This window comes from Pseudophryne corroboree, chromosome 8 (assembly GCF_028390025.1).
Source record: "Pseudophryne corroboree isolate aPseCor3 chromosome 8, aPseCor3.hap2, whole genome shotgun sequence".
Lineage (NCBI taxonomy): Eukaryota > Metazoa > Chordata > Amphibia > Anura > Myobatrachidae > Pseudophryne > Pseudophryne corroboree.
In genome coordinates, this window is record NC_086451.1 from 397,480,774 (window position 1) to 397,500,154 (window position 19,381).

At 44.9% G+C, this 19,381-nt stretch overlaps 1 protein-coding gene across 1 annotated transcript in view; it reads left to right on the forward strand.

Moving 5' to 3' along the window:
* Positions 1-19,381, forward strand: part of LOC134949274 (cytochrome P450 2G1-like) — a 61,860-nt gene that overhangs the window by 20,625 nt on the left and 21,854 nt on the right. The window contains exon 6 of the mRNA XM_063937769.1: positions 15,174-15,315. Within this exon, the coding sequence (XP_063793839.1) occupies positions 15,174-15,315 (142 nt within the window). The remainder of the gene's footprint in view (positions 1-15,173; positions 15,316-19,381) is intronic.

Here is a 19,381-nt window from a genome sequence, read left to right on the forward strand (position 1 = left end):
CGTACAGCCGGTCGCAAGGAGATTGACAGGAAGTGGGAGTTTATGGGTGTCAACTGACCGTTTTCTGGGAGTGTTTGGAAAAACGCAGGCGTGTCCATTAATTTGCAGGGCGGGTATCTGATGTCAATTCCAGGACCTTTGTCGCAACAATCATCGCACAGAATAAGTAACTACAGGGCTGGTCTTGTTTTGCACAAAATGTTTTTGTACAGCTCAGCTGCACATGCGTTCGCACTCTTGGAACATACACTCCCCCGTTGGCGGTGACTATGCATTTGCACGGCTTCTAAAAGTAGCTAGCGAGTGATCAACTCGGAATGAGGGCCAAGGTGTTTGTGAGGAGTGGTTGAGGAAACACAGGCTTGTCACAGCCATTTTCGTGCAGCATTTGACATCAGCTGCAGTTCCTGTGATTGAAAACATGGCGCCCGGTGCAACTGCATTCTCAATATTATGAGTAGCCCAGGGTCATCCACAACTGTCAATGGTGCTCGATTTCTGATTATACATCGCAGTTCTGCGACTGCATATGCAGTTTTGCGATTGCATCGGCTGGCCTTTTTTACCTTTTATGGGATTTTTAGCAGAAGCAGAATTGAGAAAATCGCTATTTACTGTATGTCTTAATAGTGATCCAAGCTGAATAAGGTCCATAGAATTATATGGCATATAAGAACTGCTTGGCATGTGTAGTCTGCCCCTTTTTACTTATTTTTTGGTAACCTTGTCCTTTTTTGATCCTTAGTTCTTTGTAAAGATATCTTTATGTCTATCCCAAGCATTCAGAAATTGCTTTATTGTCTCTGGGAGCCTGTTCCACTTATCCACTACCATTTCTGTGAAGTAATTTTTCCTCAAATTTCCCCTGAACCTACCTCCCTCCAGTCTCAGTGCATGTCCTTGTGTCCTAATTAGTGATGAGCGGGTTCGGTTCCTCGGGATCCGAACCCCCCCGAACTTCACCAATTTTACACGGTTCCGAGGCAGACTCGAATCTTCCCGCCTTGCTCGGTTAATCCGAGCGCGCCCGAACATCATCATCCCGCTGTCGGATTCTCGCGAGATTCGTATACTATATAAGGAGCCACGTGTTGCCGCCATTTTCACTCGTGCTTTAAAGATGATAGCGAGAGGACGTGGCTGTGTTCTCTCAGTTTCTGAAAATATCTGTGCTCGGTCTGCTGCAAATATCTGTGCTCAGTGTGCTGAAAATATCTACGTTCTCTGCCTGAAAAACGCTCCATTTCTGTGCTGCATTGTAGTATATAGTAGGAGGACAGTGCAGAATTTTGCTGTGACCACCAGTATATATATCAGTACGGTACAGTAGTCCATTGCTCTACCTCTGTGACATCAAGTATACTATGCATCCATACCTGTGCTGCATTTTAGTTGTGCGCAGTATATAGTAGGAGGACAGTGCAGAATTTTGCTGTGACCACCAGTATACATATAGCAGTACGGTACAGTAGTCCATTGCTCTACCTCTGTGTCATCAAGTATACTATGCATCCATACCTGTGCTGCATTTTAGTTGTGCGCAGTATATAGTAGGAGGACAGTGCAGGATTTTGCTGTGACCACCAGTATATATATAGCAGTACGGTACAGTAGTCCATTGCTCTACCTCTGTGTCGTCAAGTATACTATGCATCCTTACCTGTGCTGCATTTTAGTTGTGCGCAGTATATAGTAGGAGGACAGTGTAGAATTTTGCTGTGACCACCAGTATATATATAGCAGTACGGTACAGTAGTCCATTGCTCTACCTCTGTGTCGTCAAGTATACTATGCATCCATACCTGTTCTGCATTTTAGTTGTGCGCAGTATATAGTAGGAGGACAGTGCAGAATTTTGCTGTGACCACCAGTATATATATAGCAGTACGGTACAGTAGTCCATTGCTCTACCTCTGTGTCATCAAGTATACTATACATCCATACCTGTGCTGCATTTTAGTTGTGCGCAGTATATTGTAGGAGGACAGTGCAGAATTTTGCTGTGACCACCAGTATATATATAGCAGTACGGTACAGTAGTCCACTGCTCTACCTCTATGTCATCAAGTATACTACAAAAGTTCAGTAAAATGACCCAAAAATCAAAATTAAAAGCATCTGATGAGAAGCGTAAACTTGCCAATATGCCATTTATGACATGGAGTGGCTAGGAACGGTTGAGGCCCTGGCCTATGTTCATGGCTAGTGGTTCAGATTCATATGAGGATGGAAGCACTCATCCTCTAACTAGAAAACTGCATTGCCACTCCTGGATGGGCCAGGTGTTTGTGTCGGCCACTTGGGTCGCCTAGCTTAGTCACACAGCTACTGCATTGCACCTCTTTTATTCTTTGCATCATGTGCTGTTTGGGGACTATTTTTTAAATCTGCCATCCTGTCTGACACTGCAGTGCCAGTCCTAGATGGGCCAGATGTTTGTGTCGGCCATTTGGGTCGCTTAGCTTAGTCACACAGCTACCTCATTGCACCTCTTTTTTTCTTTGCATCATGTGCTGTTGGGGACTATTTTTTAAAGCTGTCATCCTGTCTGACACTGCAGTGCCAGTCCTAGATGGGCCAGGTATTTGTGTCGGCCACTTGCGTCGCTTAGCTTAGCCATCCAGCGACCTTGGTGCACCTCTTTTTTTCCTTTGCATCATGTGCTGTTTGGGGACTATTTTTTAAATCTGCCATCCTGTCTGACACTGCAGTGCAACTCCTAGATGGGCCAGGTGTTTGTGTCGGCCACTTGGGTCGCTTAGCTTAGCCATCCAGCGACCTTGGTGCACCTCTTTTTTTTTTCTTGGCATCATGTGCTGTTTGGGGACTATTTTTTAAATCTGCCATCCTGTCTGACACTGCAGTGCCACTCCTAGATGGGCCAGGTGTTTGTGTCGGCCACTTGGGTCACTTAGCTTAGTCACACAGCTACCTCATTGCACCTCTTTTTTTCTTTTGCATCATGTGCTGTTTGGTGACTATTTTTTAAATCTGCCATCCTGTCTGACACTGCAGTGCCACTCCTAGATGGGCCAGGTGTTTGTGTCGGCCACTTGGGTCGCTTAGCTTAGTCACACAGCTACCTCATTGCACTTCTTTTTTTCTTTGCATCATGTGCTGTTTGGGGACTATTTTTTAAATCTGCCATCCTGTCTGACACTGCAGTGCCACTCCTAGATGGGCCAGGTGTTTGTGTCGGCCACTTGGGTCGCTTAGCTTAGCCATCCAGCAACCTTAGTAACCCTCTTTTTTTCTTTGCATCATGTGCTGTTTGGGGACTATTTTTTAAATCTGACATCCTGTCTGACACTGCAGTGCCACTCCTAGATGGGCCAGGTGTTTGTGTCGGCCACTTGGGTCGCTTAGCTTAGTTACACAGCTACCTCATTGCACCTCTTTTTTTTCTTTGCATCATGTACTGTTTGGGGACTATTTTTTAAATCTGCCATCCTGTCTGACACTGCAGTGCCACTCCTAGATGGGCCAGGTGATTTTGTCGGCCACTTGGGTCGCTTAGCTAAGCCATCCAGCGACCTTGGTGCACCTCTTTTTTTTCTTTGCATCATGTGCTGTTTGGGGACTATTTTTTAAATATGCCATCCTGTCTGACACTGCAGTGCCACTCCTAGATGGGCCAGGTGTTTGTGTCGGCCACTTGGGTCGCTTAGCTTAGCCATCCAGCGACCTTGGTGCACCTCTTTTTTTCTTTGCATCATGTGCTGTTTGGGGACTATTTTTTAAATCTGCCATCCTGTCTGACACTGCAGTCCCACTCCTAGATGGGCCAGGTGTTTGTGTCGGCAACTTGGGTCGCTTAGCTTAGCCATCCAGCGACCTTGGTGACCCTCTTTTTTTATTTGCATCATGTGCTGTTTGGGGACTATTTTTTAAATCTGCCATCCTGTCTGACACTGCAGTGCCACTCCTAGATGGGCTAGGTGTTTGTGTCGGCCACTTGGGTCACTTAGCTTAGTCACACAGCTACCTCATTGCACCTCTTTTTTTCTTTGCATCTTGTGCTGTTTGGGGACTATTTTTTAAATCTGCCATCCTGTCTGACACTGCAGTGCCACTCCTAGATGGGCCAGGTGTTTGTGTCGGCCACTTGGGTCGCTTAGCTTAGCCATCCAGAGACATTGTTGCAAATTTTAGGACTAAAAATAATATTGTGAGGTGTGAGGTGTTCAGAATAGACTGGAAATGAGTGGAAATTATGGTTATTGAAGTTAATAATACTATGGGATCAAAATGACCCCCAAATTCCATGATTTAAGCTGTTTTTGAGGGGGTTTTGTAAAAAAAACACCCAAATCCAAAAGACACCCGAATCCAACAAAAAATTTTCAGGGAGGTTTTGCCAAAACGCGTCCAAATCCAAAACACAGCCGCGGAACCGAATCCAAAACACAAAAACAAAAAAATTTCCGGTGCACATCACTAGTCCTAATACATCTCTTCCTTTGAAGAATGTTTCCCTCCTGGACTTTGTTTAAACCCTTGATATATTTGAAAGTTTCTATCATGTCCCCTCTTTCCCTTCTCTGCTCCAAACTATACATATTGTGATTTTTCAGTCTTTCTGGGTATGTTTTGTGATGTAGGCCATGCACCATTTTAGTTGCCCTTCTTTGTACAGTCTCTAATGTATTTATATCTTTCTGGAAATACTGTATAGCCTCCAGAACTGAACACAGTACTCTAGATGAGGCCGTACCAATGACCAATTCAGTGGCATTATTACTTCTTTCCATCTGCTGCTGATTCCTCTCCCTATGCAACCAAGCATCTGTTTTGCCTGTTACATTGCTTGCCTGTCAATGTCAGCAACAGAGATACTAAAAAGCACTGGTCCAATCCCACTTGTCCAGTATTCCAGTTTAGCAGTAATGTGGGATGTGATGTGGGACAGTGTCAAAATCCATACTAAAGTCTCGGTATGCTACATTGGCATGGCATCGATATTCTGATAGTCACTATTCCGACAGAATGCAGGTGGATTCCGGTGAATATTTTATCCCTTACTCTAACTATAATCTTTAACCATCCCTCTCACATCTCAATCCTAACCCACGCCTCCCATAGCCTAACCCTAACCATCCTCTCCCACAGCCAAACCCTAATCCACCCCTCCCGTAGCCTAACCCTAACTGTCCTCTCCCACAGCCAAACCCTAATCCACACCTCCCATAGCCTAACACTAATCATCCACTCCCACAGCCAAACCCTAATCCACCCCTCTCATTGCCTAACCCTAACTGTCCTCTCCCATAGCCAAACCCTAATCCACACCTCCCGTAGCCTAACCCTAACTGTCCTCTCCCACAGCCAAACCCTAATCCACCCCTCCCATTGCCTAACCCTAACTGTCCTCTCCCATAGCCAAACCCTAATCCACCCCTCCCATAGCCTAACCCTAACTGTCCTCTCCCACAGCCAAACCCTAATCCACCCCTCCCATAGCCTAACACTAATCATCCTCTCCCACAGTCAAACCCTAATCCACCCCTCCCGTAGCCTAACCCTAACTGTCCTCTCCCATAGCCAAACCCTAATCCACACCTCCCGTAGCCTAACACTAATCATCCTCTCCCACAGCCAAACCCTAATCCATCCCTCCCGCAGCCTAACCCTAACTGTCCTCTCCCATAGCCAAACCCTAATCCACCCCTCCCGTAGCCTAACCCTAATTGTCCTCTCCCACAGCCAAACCCTAATCCACCCCTTCCATAGCCTAACCCTAACTGTCTTCTACTGCAGCCTAACCCTAACCTCCCCTCCCATAGACTAACCCAACTCTACCCCTAGTGACTAACCCTTACCCCAGTATTTACTGTTGGGATCCATCAGGATTCTGGCTGTGGGGATGCTGCTGTCGGCATTCTGACCATCAGCATGGTGACTGCTGGGATATTAACTACATCCCACTACATCATAAGCCCCACCTTGAGTCATTACTTTAGTCACCCCGACAAAAAAGGCAATTAGATTTGTTTGGTATGATTTCCCCCCAGTAAATCCATACTGTTTGTGGTCCTGGATTTCAGATATTCCATAGATATAGCTTTTAATAGTGTTTCCATTAATTTCTCTGCAACTGATGTCTCATTGATCTGTAGTTGCTTGCCTTTTCCTTGCTTCACTCTTGTACAGTCGGACTACATTCGCTTTTTTCCAGTCATGTGGAATTACTTCTGTAGCTAGTGACAGATTGTATGATTCTATTAATGATGTTTCCAGCAACAACTTAAGCTCTTTTAGTGTCCCTGGGTTTATCCCACCTGGACCAATTAATTTATTTACTTTCAGTTTTGGTGGTGCTGTTACAGTAGAACCTTGTATCTACTAGAGATGAGCGGGTTCGGTTTCTTTGAATCCGAACCCGCACGAACTTCACTTTTTTTTTCACGGGTCCGAGCGACTCGGATCTTCCCGCCTTGCTCGGTTAACCCGAGCGCGCCCGAACGTCATCATGACGCTGTCGGATTCTCGCGAGACTCGGATTCTATATAAGGAGCCGCGCGTCGCCGCCATTTTCACACGTGCATTGAGATTGATAGGGAGAGGACGTGGCTGGCGTCCTCTCCATTAGAATAGATTAGAAGAGAGAGAGAGAGAGAGAGAGAGATTGTGCAGACAGAGTTTACCACAGTGACCAGTGCAGTTGTTGTTAAGTTAACTTTTATTTAATATATCCGTTCTCTGCTATATCCGTTCTCTGCCTGAAAAAAACGATACACAGCAGTCACACAGTGTGACTCAGTCTGTGTGCACTCAGCTCAGCCCAGTGTGCTGCACATCAATGTATAAAAGCTTATAATAATTGTGGGGGAGACTGGGGAGCACTGCAGGTTGTTATAGCAGGAGCCAGGAGTACATAATATTATATTAATTTAAAATTAAACAGTGCACACTTTTGCTGCAGGAGTGCCACTGCCAGTGTGACTAGTGGTGACCAGTGCCTGACCACCAGTATAGTAGTATATTGTTGTATACTATCTCTTTATCAACCAGTCTATATTAGCAGCAGACACAGTACAGTGCGGTAGTTCACGGCTGTGGCTACCTCTGTGTCGGCAGTCGGCAGGCAGTCCGTCCATCCATAATTGTATTATAATATATACCACCTAACCGTGGTTTTTTTTTCATTCTTTATACCGTCATAGTGTCATACTAGTTGTTACGAGTATACTACTATCTCTTTATCAACCAGTGTACAGTGCGGTAGTTCACGGCTGTGGCTACCTCTGTGTCGGCAGTCGGCAGGCAGTCCGTCCATCCATAATTGTATTATAATATATACCACCTAACCGTGGTTTTTTTTTCATTCTTTATACCGTCATAGTGTCATACTAGTTGTTACGAGTATACTACTATCTCTTTATCAACCAGTGTACAGTGCGGTAGTTCACGGCTGTGGCTACCTCTGTGTCGGCAGTCGGCAGGCAGTCCGTCCATCCATAATTGTATTATAATATATACCACCTAACCGTGGTTTTTTTTTCATTCTTTATACCGTCATAGTCAGTCATACTAGTTGTTACGAGTATACTACTATCTCTTTATCAACCAGTGTACAGTGCGGTAGTTCACGGCTGTGGCTACCTCTGTGTCGGCACTCGGCAGGCAGTCCGTCCATCCATAATTGTATTATAATATATACCACCTAACCGTGGTTTTTTTTTCATTCTTTATACCGTCATAGTGTCATACTAGTTGTTACGAGTATACTACTATCTCTTTATCAACCAGTGTACAGTGCGGTAGTTCACGGCTGTGGCTACCTCTGTGTCGGCAGTCGGCAGGCAGTCCGTCCATCCATAATTGTATTATAATATATACCACCTAACCGTGGTTTTTTTTTCATTCTTTATACCGTCATAGTGTCATACTAGTTGTTACGAGTATACTACTATCTCTTTATCAACCAGTGTACAGTGCGGTAGTTCACGGCTGTGGCTACCTCTGTGTCGGAACTCGGCAGGCAGTCCGTCCATCCATAATTGTATTACAATATATACCACCTAACCGTGGTTTTTTTTTCATTCTTTATACCGTCATAGTCAGTCATACTAGTTGTTACGAGTATACTACTATCTCTTTATCAACCAGTGTACAGTGCGGTAGTTCACGGCTGTGGCTACCTCTGTGTCGGAACTCGGCAGGCAGTCCGTCCATCCATAATTGTATTATTATAATATATACCACCTAACCGTGGTTTTTTTTTCATTCTTTATACCGTCATAGTGTCATACTAGTTGTTACGAGTATACTACTATCTCTTTATCAACCAGTGTACAGTGCGGTAGTTCACGGCTGTGGCTACCTCTGTGTCGGCAGTCGGCAGGCAGTCCGTCCATCCATAATTGTATTATAATATATACCACCTAACCGTGGTTTTTTTTTCATTCTTTATACCGTCATAGTCAGTCATACTAGTTGTTACGAGTATACTACTATCTCTTTATCAACCAGTGTACAGTGCGGTAGTTCACGGCTGTGGCTACCTCTGTGTCGGAACTCGGCAGGCAGTCCGTCCATCCATAATTGTATTACAATATATACCACCTAACCGTGGTTTTTTTTTCATTCTTTATACCGTCATAGTCAGTCATACTAGTTGTTACGAGTATACTACTATCTCTTTATCAACCAGTGTACAGTGCGGTAGTTCACGGCTGTGGCTACCTCTGTGTCGGCACTCGGCAGGCAGTCCGTCCATCCATAATTGTATTACAATATATACCACCTAACCGTGGTTTTTTTATACCACCTAACCGTGGCAGTCCGTCCATAATTGTATACTAGTATCCAATCCATCCATCTCCATTGTTTACCTGAGGTGCCTTTTAGTTCTGCCTATAAAATATGGAGAACAAAAAAGTTGAGGTTCCAAAATTAGGGAAAGATCAAGATCCACTTCCACCTCGTGCTGAAGCTGCTGCCACTAGTCATGGCCGAGACGATGAAATGCCAGCAACGTCGTCTGCCAAGGCCGATGCCCAATGTCATAGTACAGAGCATGTCAAATCCAAAACACCAAATATCAGAAAAAAAAGGACTCCAAAACCTAAAATAAAATTGTCGGAGGAGAAGCGTAAACTTGCCAATATGCCATTTACCACACGGAGTGGCAAGGAACGGCTGAGGCCCTGGCCTATGTTCATGGCTAGTGGTTCAGCTTCACATGAGGATGGAAGCACTCAGCCTCTCGCTAGAAAACTGAAAAGACTCAAGCTGGCAAAAGCACCGCAAAGAACTGTGCGTTCTTTGAAATCCCAAATCCACAAGGAGAGTCCAATTGTGTCGGTTGCGATGCCTGACCTTCCCAACACTGGACGTGAAGAGCATGCGCCTTCCACTATTTGCATGCCCCCTGCAAGTGCTGGAAGGAGCACCCGCAGTCCAGTTCCTGATAGTCAGATTGAAGATGTCAGTGTTGAAGTACACCAGGATGAGGAGGATATGGGTGTTGCTGGCGCTGGGGAGGAAATTGACCAGAAGGATTCTGATGGTGAGGTGGTTTGTTTAAGTCAGGCACCCGGGGAGACACCTGTTGTCCGTGGGAGGAATATGGCCGTTGACATGCCAGGTGAAAATACCAAAAAAATCAGCTCTTCGGTGTGGAGGTATTTCACCAGAAATGCGGACAACAGGTGTCAAGCCGTGTGTTCCCTTTGTCAAGCTGTAAAAAGTAGGGGTAAGGACGTTAACCACCTCGGAACATCCTCCCTTATACGTCACCTGCAGCGCATTCATAATAAGTCAGTGACAAGTTCAAAAACTTTTGGTGACAGCGGAAGCAGTCCACTGACCAGTAAATCCCTTCCTCTTGTAACCAAGCTCACGCAAACCACCCCACCAACTCCCTCAGTGTCAATTTCCTCCTTCCCCAGGAATGCCAATAGTCCTGCAGGCCATGTCACTGGCAAGTCTGACGAGTCCTCTCCTGCCTGGGATTCCTCCGATGCATCCTTGCGTGTAACGCCTACTGCTGCTGGCGCTGCTGTTGTTGCCGCTGGGAGTCGATGGTCATCCCAGAGGGGAAGTCGTAAGCCCACTTGTACTACTTCCAGTAAGCAATTGACTGTTCAACAGTCCTTTGCGAGGAAGATGAAATATCACAGCAGTCATCCTACTGCAAAGCGGATAACTGAGTCCTTGACAACTATGTTGGTGTTAGACGTGCGTCCGGTATCCGCCGTTAGTTCACAGGGAACTAGACAATTTATTGAGGCAGTGTGCCCCCGTTACCAAATACCATCTAGGTTCCACTTCTCTAGGCAGGCGATACCGAGAATGTACACGGACGTCAGAAAAAGACTCACCAGTGTCCTAAAAAATGCAGTTGTACCCAATGTCCACTTAACCACGGACATGTGGACAAGTGGAGCAGGGCAGGGTCAGGACTATATGACTGTGACAGCCCACTGGGTAGATGTATGGACTCCCGCCGCAAGAACAGCAGCGGCGGCACCAGTAGCAGCATCTCGCAAACGCCAACTCTTTCCTAGGCAGGCTACGCTTTGTATCACCGCTTTCCAGAATACGCACACAGCTGAAAACCTCTTACGGCAACTGAGGAAGATCATCGCGGAATGGCTTACCCCAATTGGACTCTCCTGTGGATTTGTGGCATCGGACAACGCCAGCAATATTGTGTGTGCATTAAATATGGGCAAATTCCAGCACGTCCCATGTTTTGCACATACCTTGAATTTGGTGGTGCAGAATTTTTTAAAAAACGACAGGGGCGTGCAAGAGATGCTGTCGGTGGCCAGAAAAATTGCGGGACACTTTCGGCGTACAGGCACCACGTACAGAAGACTGGAGCACCACCAAAAACTACTGAACCTGCCCTGCCATCATCTGAAGCAAGAAGTGGTAACGAGGTGGAATTCAACCCTCTATATGCTTCAGAGGTTGGAGGAGCAGCAAAAGGCCATTCAAGCCTATACAATTGAGCACGATATAGGAGATGGAATGCACCTGTCTCAAGTGCAGTGGAGAATGATTTCAACGTTGTGCAAGGTTCTGATGCCCTTTGAACTTGCCACACGTGAAGTCAGTTCAGACACTGCCAGCCTGAGTCAGGTCATTCCCCTCATCAGGCTTTTGCAGAAGAAGCTGGAGGCATTGAAGAAGGAGCTAACACGGAGCGATTCCGCTAGGCATGTGGGACTTGTGGATGCAGCCCTTAATTCGCTTAACAAGGATTCACGGGTGGTCAATCTGTTGAAATCAGAGCACTACATTTTGGCCACCGTGCTCGATCCTAGATTTAAAGCCTACCTTGGATCTCTCTTTCCGGCAGACACAGGTCTGCTGGGGTTGAAAGACCTGCTGGTGACAAAATTGTCAAGTCAAGCGGAACGCGACCTGTCAACATCTCCTCCTTCACATTCTCCCGCAACTGGGGGTGCGAGGAAAAGGCTCAGAATTCCGAGCCCACCCGCTGGCGGTGATGCAGGGCAGTCTGGAGCGACTGCTGATGCTGACATCTGGTCCGGACTGAAGGACCTGACAACGATTACGGACATGTCGTCTACTGTCACTGCATATGATTCTCTCAACATTGATAGAATGGTGGAGGATTATATGAGTGACCGCATCCAAGTAGGCACGTCACACAGTCCGTACTTATACTGGCAGGAAAAAGAGGCAATTTGGAGGCCCTTGCACAAACTGGCTTTATTCTACCTAAGTTGCCCTCCCACAAGTGTGTACTCCGAAAGAGTGTTTAGTGCCGCCGCTCACCTTGTCAGCAATCGGCGTACGAGGTTACATCCAGAAAATGTGGAGAAGATGATGTTCATTAAAATGAATTATAATCAATTCCTCCGCGGAGACATTGACCAGCAGCAATTGCCTCCACAAAGTACACAGGGAGCTGAGATGGTGGATTCCAGTGGGGACGAATTGATAATCTGTGAGGAGGGGGATGTACACGGTGATATATCGGAGGGTGAAGATGAGGTGGACATCTTGCCTCTGTAGAGCCAGTTTGTGCAAGGAGAGATTAATTGCTTCTTTTTTTGGGGGGGTCCAAACCAACCCGTCATATCAGTCACAGTCGTGTGGCAGACCCTGTCACTGAAATGATGGGTTGGTTAAAGTGTGCATGTCCTGTTTTGTTTATACAACATAAGGGTGGGTGGGAGGGCCCAAGGATAATTCCATCTTGCACCTCTTTTTTCTTTTCTTTTTCTTTGCATCATGTGCTGATTGGGGAGGGTTTTTTGGAAGGGACATCCTGCGTGACACTGCAGTGCCACTCCTAGATGGGCCCGGTGTTTGTGTCGGCCACTAGGGTCGCTAATCTTACTCACACAGCTACCTCATTGCGCCTCTTTTTTTCTTTGCGTCATGTGCTGTTTGGGGAGGGTTTTTTGGAAGGGACATCCTGCGTGACACTGCAGTGCCACTCCTAGATGGGCCCGGTGTTTGTGTCGGCCACTAGGGTCGCTAATCTTACTCACACAGTCAGCTACCTCATTGCGCCTCTTTTTTTCTTTGCGTCATGTGCTGTTTGGGGAGGGTTTTTTGGAAGGGCCATCCTGCGTGACACTGCAGTGCCACTCCTAGATGGGCCCGGTGTTTGTGTCGGCCACTAGGGTCGCTAATCTTACTCACACAGCTACCTCATTGCGCCTCTTTTTTTCTTTGCGTCATGTGCTGTTTGGGGAGGGTTTTTTGGAAGGGCCATCCTGCGTGACACTGCAGTGCCACTCCTAGATGGGCCCGGTGTTTGTGTCGGCCACAAGGGTCGCTAATCTTACTCACACAGCTACCTCATTGCGCCTCTTTTTTTCTTTGCGTCATGTGCTGTTTGGGGAGGGTTTTTTGGAAGGGACATCCTGCGTGACACTGCAGTGCCACTCCTATTTGGGCCCGGTGTTTGTGTCGGCCACTAGGGTCGCTTATCTTACTCACACAGCGACCTCGGTGCAAATTTTAGGACTAAAAATAATATTGTGAGGTGTGAGGTATTCAGAATAGACTGAAAATGAGTGTAAATTATGGTTTTTGAGGTTAATAATACTTTGGGATCAAAATGACCCCCAAATTCTATGATTTAAGCTGTTTTTTAGTGTTTTTGGAAAAAAACACCCGAATCCAAAACACACCCGAATCCGACAAAAATAATTCGGTGAGGTTTTGCCAAAACGCGTTCGAACCCAAAACACGGCCGCGGAACCGAACCCAAAACCAAAACACAAAACCCGAAAAATTTCAGGCGCTCATCTCTAGTATCTACCTCATTTTCATAAATGTACTTGCAACTTAACTGTGGCCCCTTCCCCTTTTCTTCTGTGGTGAATACTCAGCAAAAATATTTTTTTAGCTGAAATGCTACTGCCTTGTCTCCATTGACCAGGCTCTCAACCTCTGTCTTAAGTTTTATTATTGATCCGTCTGCTTTTCATATTTCACCTTTTACCTTTCACCTTCACTCTGCCAATGAATGGCTTACACATCAGCCCATCTCTGCAAAATCAGCCATCCTAAAATCCAACACCTTGGTTTTTGTGTGACATGAGTCAGGACCTGTCTTTATAGTATAAACTAAACCATACTGCTTCATTGATGATCCATGTAAGGCGTTTAGAAAGCCCCCACTTCTAGTCAAACTTGCAAAAGACCGCTCCCACTTTACATCAGGTAGATTAAAGTCTCGCTGGTTTATTACCTCCCTTTTTAAAGCCATTTTACTGGGAATACATACGATATCCCAGAGACCGGGATGCCACTGTCACAATACCAACAGCAGCATCCTGTAGGTGAAAATCCCAATGGTCATAACCATTCATTCTGATCCCACTGCCCCCCCTTACCCTCCCCCCTCCCCCTGCAGCTTAAACCTAACTCTCTCTCTCTCTCTCTCTCCCTCAGCCTACACCTAACTCTCTATCCCCCGCAGCCTAACCCTAACCATCCCTGGGGGTGCTAAACCCTATAACTCCCCACCCGCAGCATAACCCTAAACCTCACACCCCAGCAGCCTAACCCTAACCCTCCCACTGTAGCCTAAACCTAAGTCCCCCCATCCACGGATTACAAGTAATGATGTATGGCACAGTCTCATTACAAGTAATGAAGTATGCCGGCATTCAGCATATCAACGCCGACATTCAATTGATGTCGGGATGCCAGCATCGGCATTACAATCATTGTCGGGATTCCAGCGTCGGTACCCCAAGTGCAGGATGCTGTACACTGGTATCTTAACCACATCCCATTTTAGTGATGTCCTGCAACAGGTTTCTGTCCAGTACCTGCCCCCCCACCCCCGGCCTGGTGGTCTATAGATCACCACAATTTGAATAATGACCTTTTCTCCCGTTTCTAAGGCCATTCAAAGAACAATAATTTTTTAATCAGTACCCTGTAATAGAGTAGCATTTTTGCTCTTTTTTAAATACATTACTACTCCTACTCTAATGTTTCCTATTCTGTCCTTTCTACATAAATTTCATCCTGGTATAATTATGTACATACAGTATGTTCTGGAATTTTATCTCCTAGGCGCTAACATTTGCACACATAGCATTAAGAGTTTTGTTTATACATCTCTTCTTCCTAGGCATATTCTGACAATTAGGGTGAGTACATAAGAAAACTTAAAATTTTAAGCTATAATTACGTGGTCTAAGTTGTTGTTCAATGTTTGTCCAACTGTTTGATTATCTACAGTGTTCCATATATGAATATACTGAACACTTGTGATTTTACCACCAGCTGCCCCCCAGGCTGATTGTTTATATATAGTAAGTCTGATTAAGACACAGGCCTACATCAGAATTAATTGGTTAGCTGATCAAGGCACCCAAATGGTCCAAGTTGTAAGTTTATCCATGCTTGTCCGCAGGTGACTTAAATAGCACCTCAGTCAATGTGATTTAACCATCTGTGCTGAGCGATGGATATACCTAAAACCTGGACCGTTGGGGTGCCTTGAGGACCATGTCTGAGAACCTTTGGCCTATGAACTTTTGCTTGAAAATGGTTGCTAAGCATGTGTGTTCGCTAATTACAATGAGGGCCCAAAATTAGACTAAACTGCTGATATCAGTAATGGAACATCTACCAAAAATATTTTAAAATCTGCAGTAGAGGACCTAGCAGCTTGCAAATACAGGCAATAATGGAACATTTACCAAAAATATTTGTTTCAGGAAAAGGATATTCCTGACTCGGAATTCAACATGAGGAACTTAATTCTGACTCTTAACAACTTGTTTTTTGCTGGAGGTGAAACTGTGGCCACTACGTTAAAGCACGGAATTCTTTTGCTCCTTAAGTACCCGGATATACAAGGTACTGTATGTAATACTGTCAGGACCTCTGCCAATTCAACAGAATTAGGGCTAGGATTTCATATGGCTTCTCTACACTGAGAGAATAATTGTTGCATGTATTTGTGTATATTGGAGGAGAGAAACATATTGTTTCTTCCAAGTTTATATGTTGTCTATTGGTTTCAATAATTCAATGTATTTTGTTTTTTGGTGTAATTTGACAAAGAAGAAATGCAGGGTATGAAATATTACACAGTACATCTGGACAAATCAGCCACTTACTGTATATGCAATCAGGAGAAACACCAGCTCCTCAAAAACATCATAACCAACACTTGTGAGTGCATGACACTGGTGCTTTACAAATCATTAAGATGGTTTTTTTTGTAATTTAAGTTGGGCATACACTATACAATTATCTGGCAGATCATCTGCCAGATCTGGCTGGTTGGAATAAAAATCTGGTTGAACACAAATGACAATCGGCCATTTGCTCCCAAACACTGAAAAATGGACAAAACCTGTAGTTCAGACAAATTGGTTAAATCAAGGATTAAACCAATTTGCATGGACCTTTCCTCGTCCCATCTCTTCTCCTTAGAGGGATGGGACAAGGGAAGGAAAGGACATTCTGAAATAAGTAGAGCACAGTAAGGGCATGTCTATGTAATTGTTAACACAAGCAGAATGGCAACCTGACACACAAATCAGACATACCAATTTACTGCCCCATGCGGGATTAGCCAAGTCATGGGTGGGCAATATGGGGTGTGGATGCGCGATAGAGTCATTGTGGCCCCACTCCATGCTATTCAGTGCCCTGATCACCGGCATTAAATAGCTGGGGGCAGGACTACAATAACGCAATAGAGCGCGTTTCGCCTCATCAGCCTCCCCGGACTGCCCAATATGACGGTTGGCTCAGGGGGTGAGGCGGGGTCTGGGAGACTTGCCTACCTTTCCAGGATTTTAGAGAGCCTCACGATATGATCCGGAAAGGTTGGCAAGTACAGTATAATACAAGTATCTGAGAAAGCCAATTGTGGGTAGTTGCGTACAAATGCACTGATAATGATGTGGGTGGCTGGGTACAAATGCACTGATAATGATGACGTGAAAATCAGAAACTCCCTTGTGAATAATTGGTAGAACAACTATTGAATGTATATTTAGATGCTTTCCTTTTTGGCAATTTTTGGACTATGATATATATATATATATATATTTTTTTTTTTGATCAGTGGCTAAAAAATGTGAGTTACTGAAGTAAAAATGTCACCTCTAAGTTCCACCTGCTACCACATTTACATTAGTTACATTTTTATTCTTGAATTTGTATTAAATGATAATAAACAGGTAACATAAATATCTTTATGTCAAGTGTCAAAATTTGACATTCTGATTTTTTTTAATGTCTTTTAATTCACCTATTAATTTTCTGTAGTGTACAGTAGCTAGAGTAAAACTCATCTCTTTGAAATCAATGCCAGAGTACTTATTGCACCCACCTACCAGAGATGTGCGGTGACTGCCACCTACTATATAAGGGCAGAATGTACCAACCATATGCTGTACATCCTGCCACTAACCACATTGTTACTAATCACATATGTACTAACATACAGTATGCAATTAGTATTGCTAAGGACAGCTTTCTGGATAAGAGCAGCCCTTTGTGATGAGCACAGTCACTGGACTTCCGGCTTTATGACAGTGATGCGGGTGACCGTGGGGGATGCTGTTTTTCCCCCCCCGATCGGATCCCTCTCTGTAATGATGTGAAAAGAAGCCCATAGGATTCTATAGGGTACCTCCAGCATTCTCCGGCTTAGTACATATGGAAAAGCTGTAAAAACACAGGGTTTTACTGCATTTCTGCATTAGTACATGCCTCCCTAACAGTATTGAAATTGCTAGAGTCTATAGGCCGGATTCAAATGTGTTCTCCCCCCTCCCGGCCAATTGCGCCAGCCGGCAGTATTCTAATATTACAGCCGACGGGCGCGACAAGTTCAGTACAGCGCGCTACCCCCAGAGGTAGTGAGCTGAAATGCACGTAAAGAGACTCGTTTGGACGCCCATTATTTAAATCAGGTTTAGGTGCTTTGCGTGCTTAAATCCGACTGTACTGGGCTCAATAATAGGGTACATTTGAATATCGCCACTCTATCTTCCATCACTTAAGACGGGAGATAGGGGGCGTGTGAACATTTGAATTCCCCTGTATGAATACTTTGGGCAGGATATACTAATTAAAGCATAGATTATATTTAAACAAGGGAGCACTGAAAACAGGGTCAGTTTAAAGCACACATTTATTACAATCCACATATAAACAGCAAATAAAATCAAGGATAATATCCGGATATTAAAACAATATAGTGCACTTTTTATTCAGTCCCATGCCCTGAGCTCGAATTAATAATTGTCTATTCACGCAGACAGATCCGTTCAATCTCCGCTGGTACACATTAATTGTGTCCAGCTGTAACCATGTTGTTTTGAAAATAGAATTGGTTTAAACAGGACAACCTTCTTAATATTTGTATCCAGCCAAGTTGTATCAGTCACTGGAGAGGCTCCTTAATATGTAACAGTAGAGGGAGAGCGCTGTATAGTGAGTGAATGCACAGCGGTATGCTACGACCCCTACGTCCCAGCAGCAGCGCGTCCTTGAAGGGATACTCACAGCCGCCTCGGCTTCCCTTGGGGTGCGGACCGTTTTTCGCTCGGTCATGCTATTGCTTTGTCCCCGGTCAGGTTTCGACTACACTCTGTGCGGTAATGGGATCAGTTCGTGAAGGAGCTCCGGGCACCGGAATCCAAGTAGTGAACGCCCCTCTTACGCGTTTCTCCGCCCACGGGGCCAGCGGTTTCGTCAGAGGCGGCTGTGAGTATCCCTTCAAGGACGCGCTGCGGCTGGGACGTAGGGGTCGTAGCATACCGCTGTGCATTCACTCACTACACAGCGCTCTCCCCCTACTGTTACATATTAAGGAGCCTCTCTTGTGACTGATACAACTTGGCTGGATACAAATATTAAGAAGGTTGTCCTGTTTAAACCAATTCTATTTTCAAAACAACATGGTTATAGCTGGACACAATTAATGTGTACCAGCGGAGATTGAACGGATCTGTCTGCGTGAATAGACAATTATTAATTAGAGCTCAGGGTATGGGACTGAATAAAAAGTGTACTATATTGTTTTAATATCCGGATATTATCCTTGATTTTATTTGCTGTCTATATGTGGATTGTAATAAATGTGTGATTTAAACTGACCCTGTTTTAAGCGCTCCCTTGTTTAAATATAATCTATGCTTCTTGGGAATTGGTGGAACAGTACCACCGGTGGGAGCAGCAGAGATTAGGTGTTTTTAATTATTGGTAGTAATTAACAGATTTCTTGGTGGTATAATCATAGAGCGCTGTGTTTTTTAGATTTATATACTAATTAAAAAATGCAGTAAGAACCCCATTTTGTTTTTTTTTACCGCATTTCCATACGGACTAAGCATGGCAATGCCGGGCTTCAGTGCGGAGGGTAACGCCAGCTATTGCTTCTTTTCGCATACTTACTGAGAGGTATCCGATCAAAACCCTCCCAGCATCCCCCACGGCCGCTCGGTTCACTTCCCGCATATGCAGATGTACTCCGTGGTCATAGACCCGGAAGTCCAGTAACCGGCGCTCATCACAAAGGTCAGCTCTTATCGGGAGAGCTGCCCTTTGCGATACTACTTACATATGGCAGTATATATGTGATTAGTAACAATGCAGTAAGTGTCGGGATGTGCCACATATGGTTGGTACATCCCGTCCTATTACTGAACTGGTAATACTTTAAAATTTCCACAATGTCCACATTGTCTAGCTAGTTAGAAACTGATGTCCTACATTTATTTGCAAAACTGAGATCACTTTTATAATTGTTCAGGATGACCCAATCTAGAAATGTACACTACACCCATACAGTACCGTATGTGCCTTTTGTAAAAAGAATGTGATCATACAACATACAGAGCCTTTGCAACACTGTAAAAAAACATTTATTATAGACACACTACACTATAAAATACCTCTG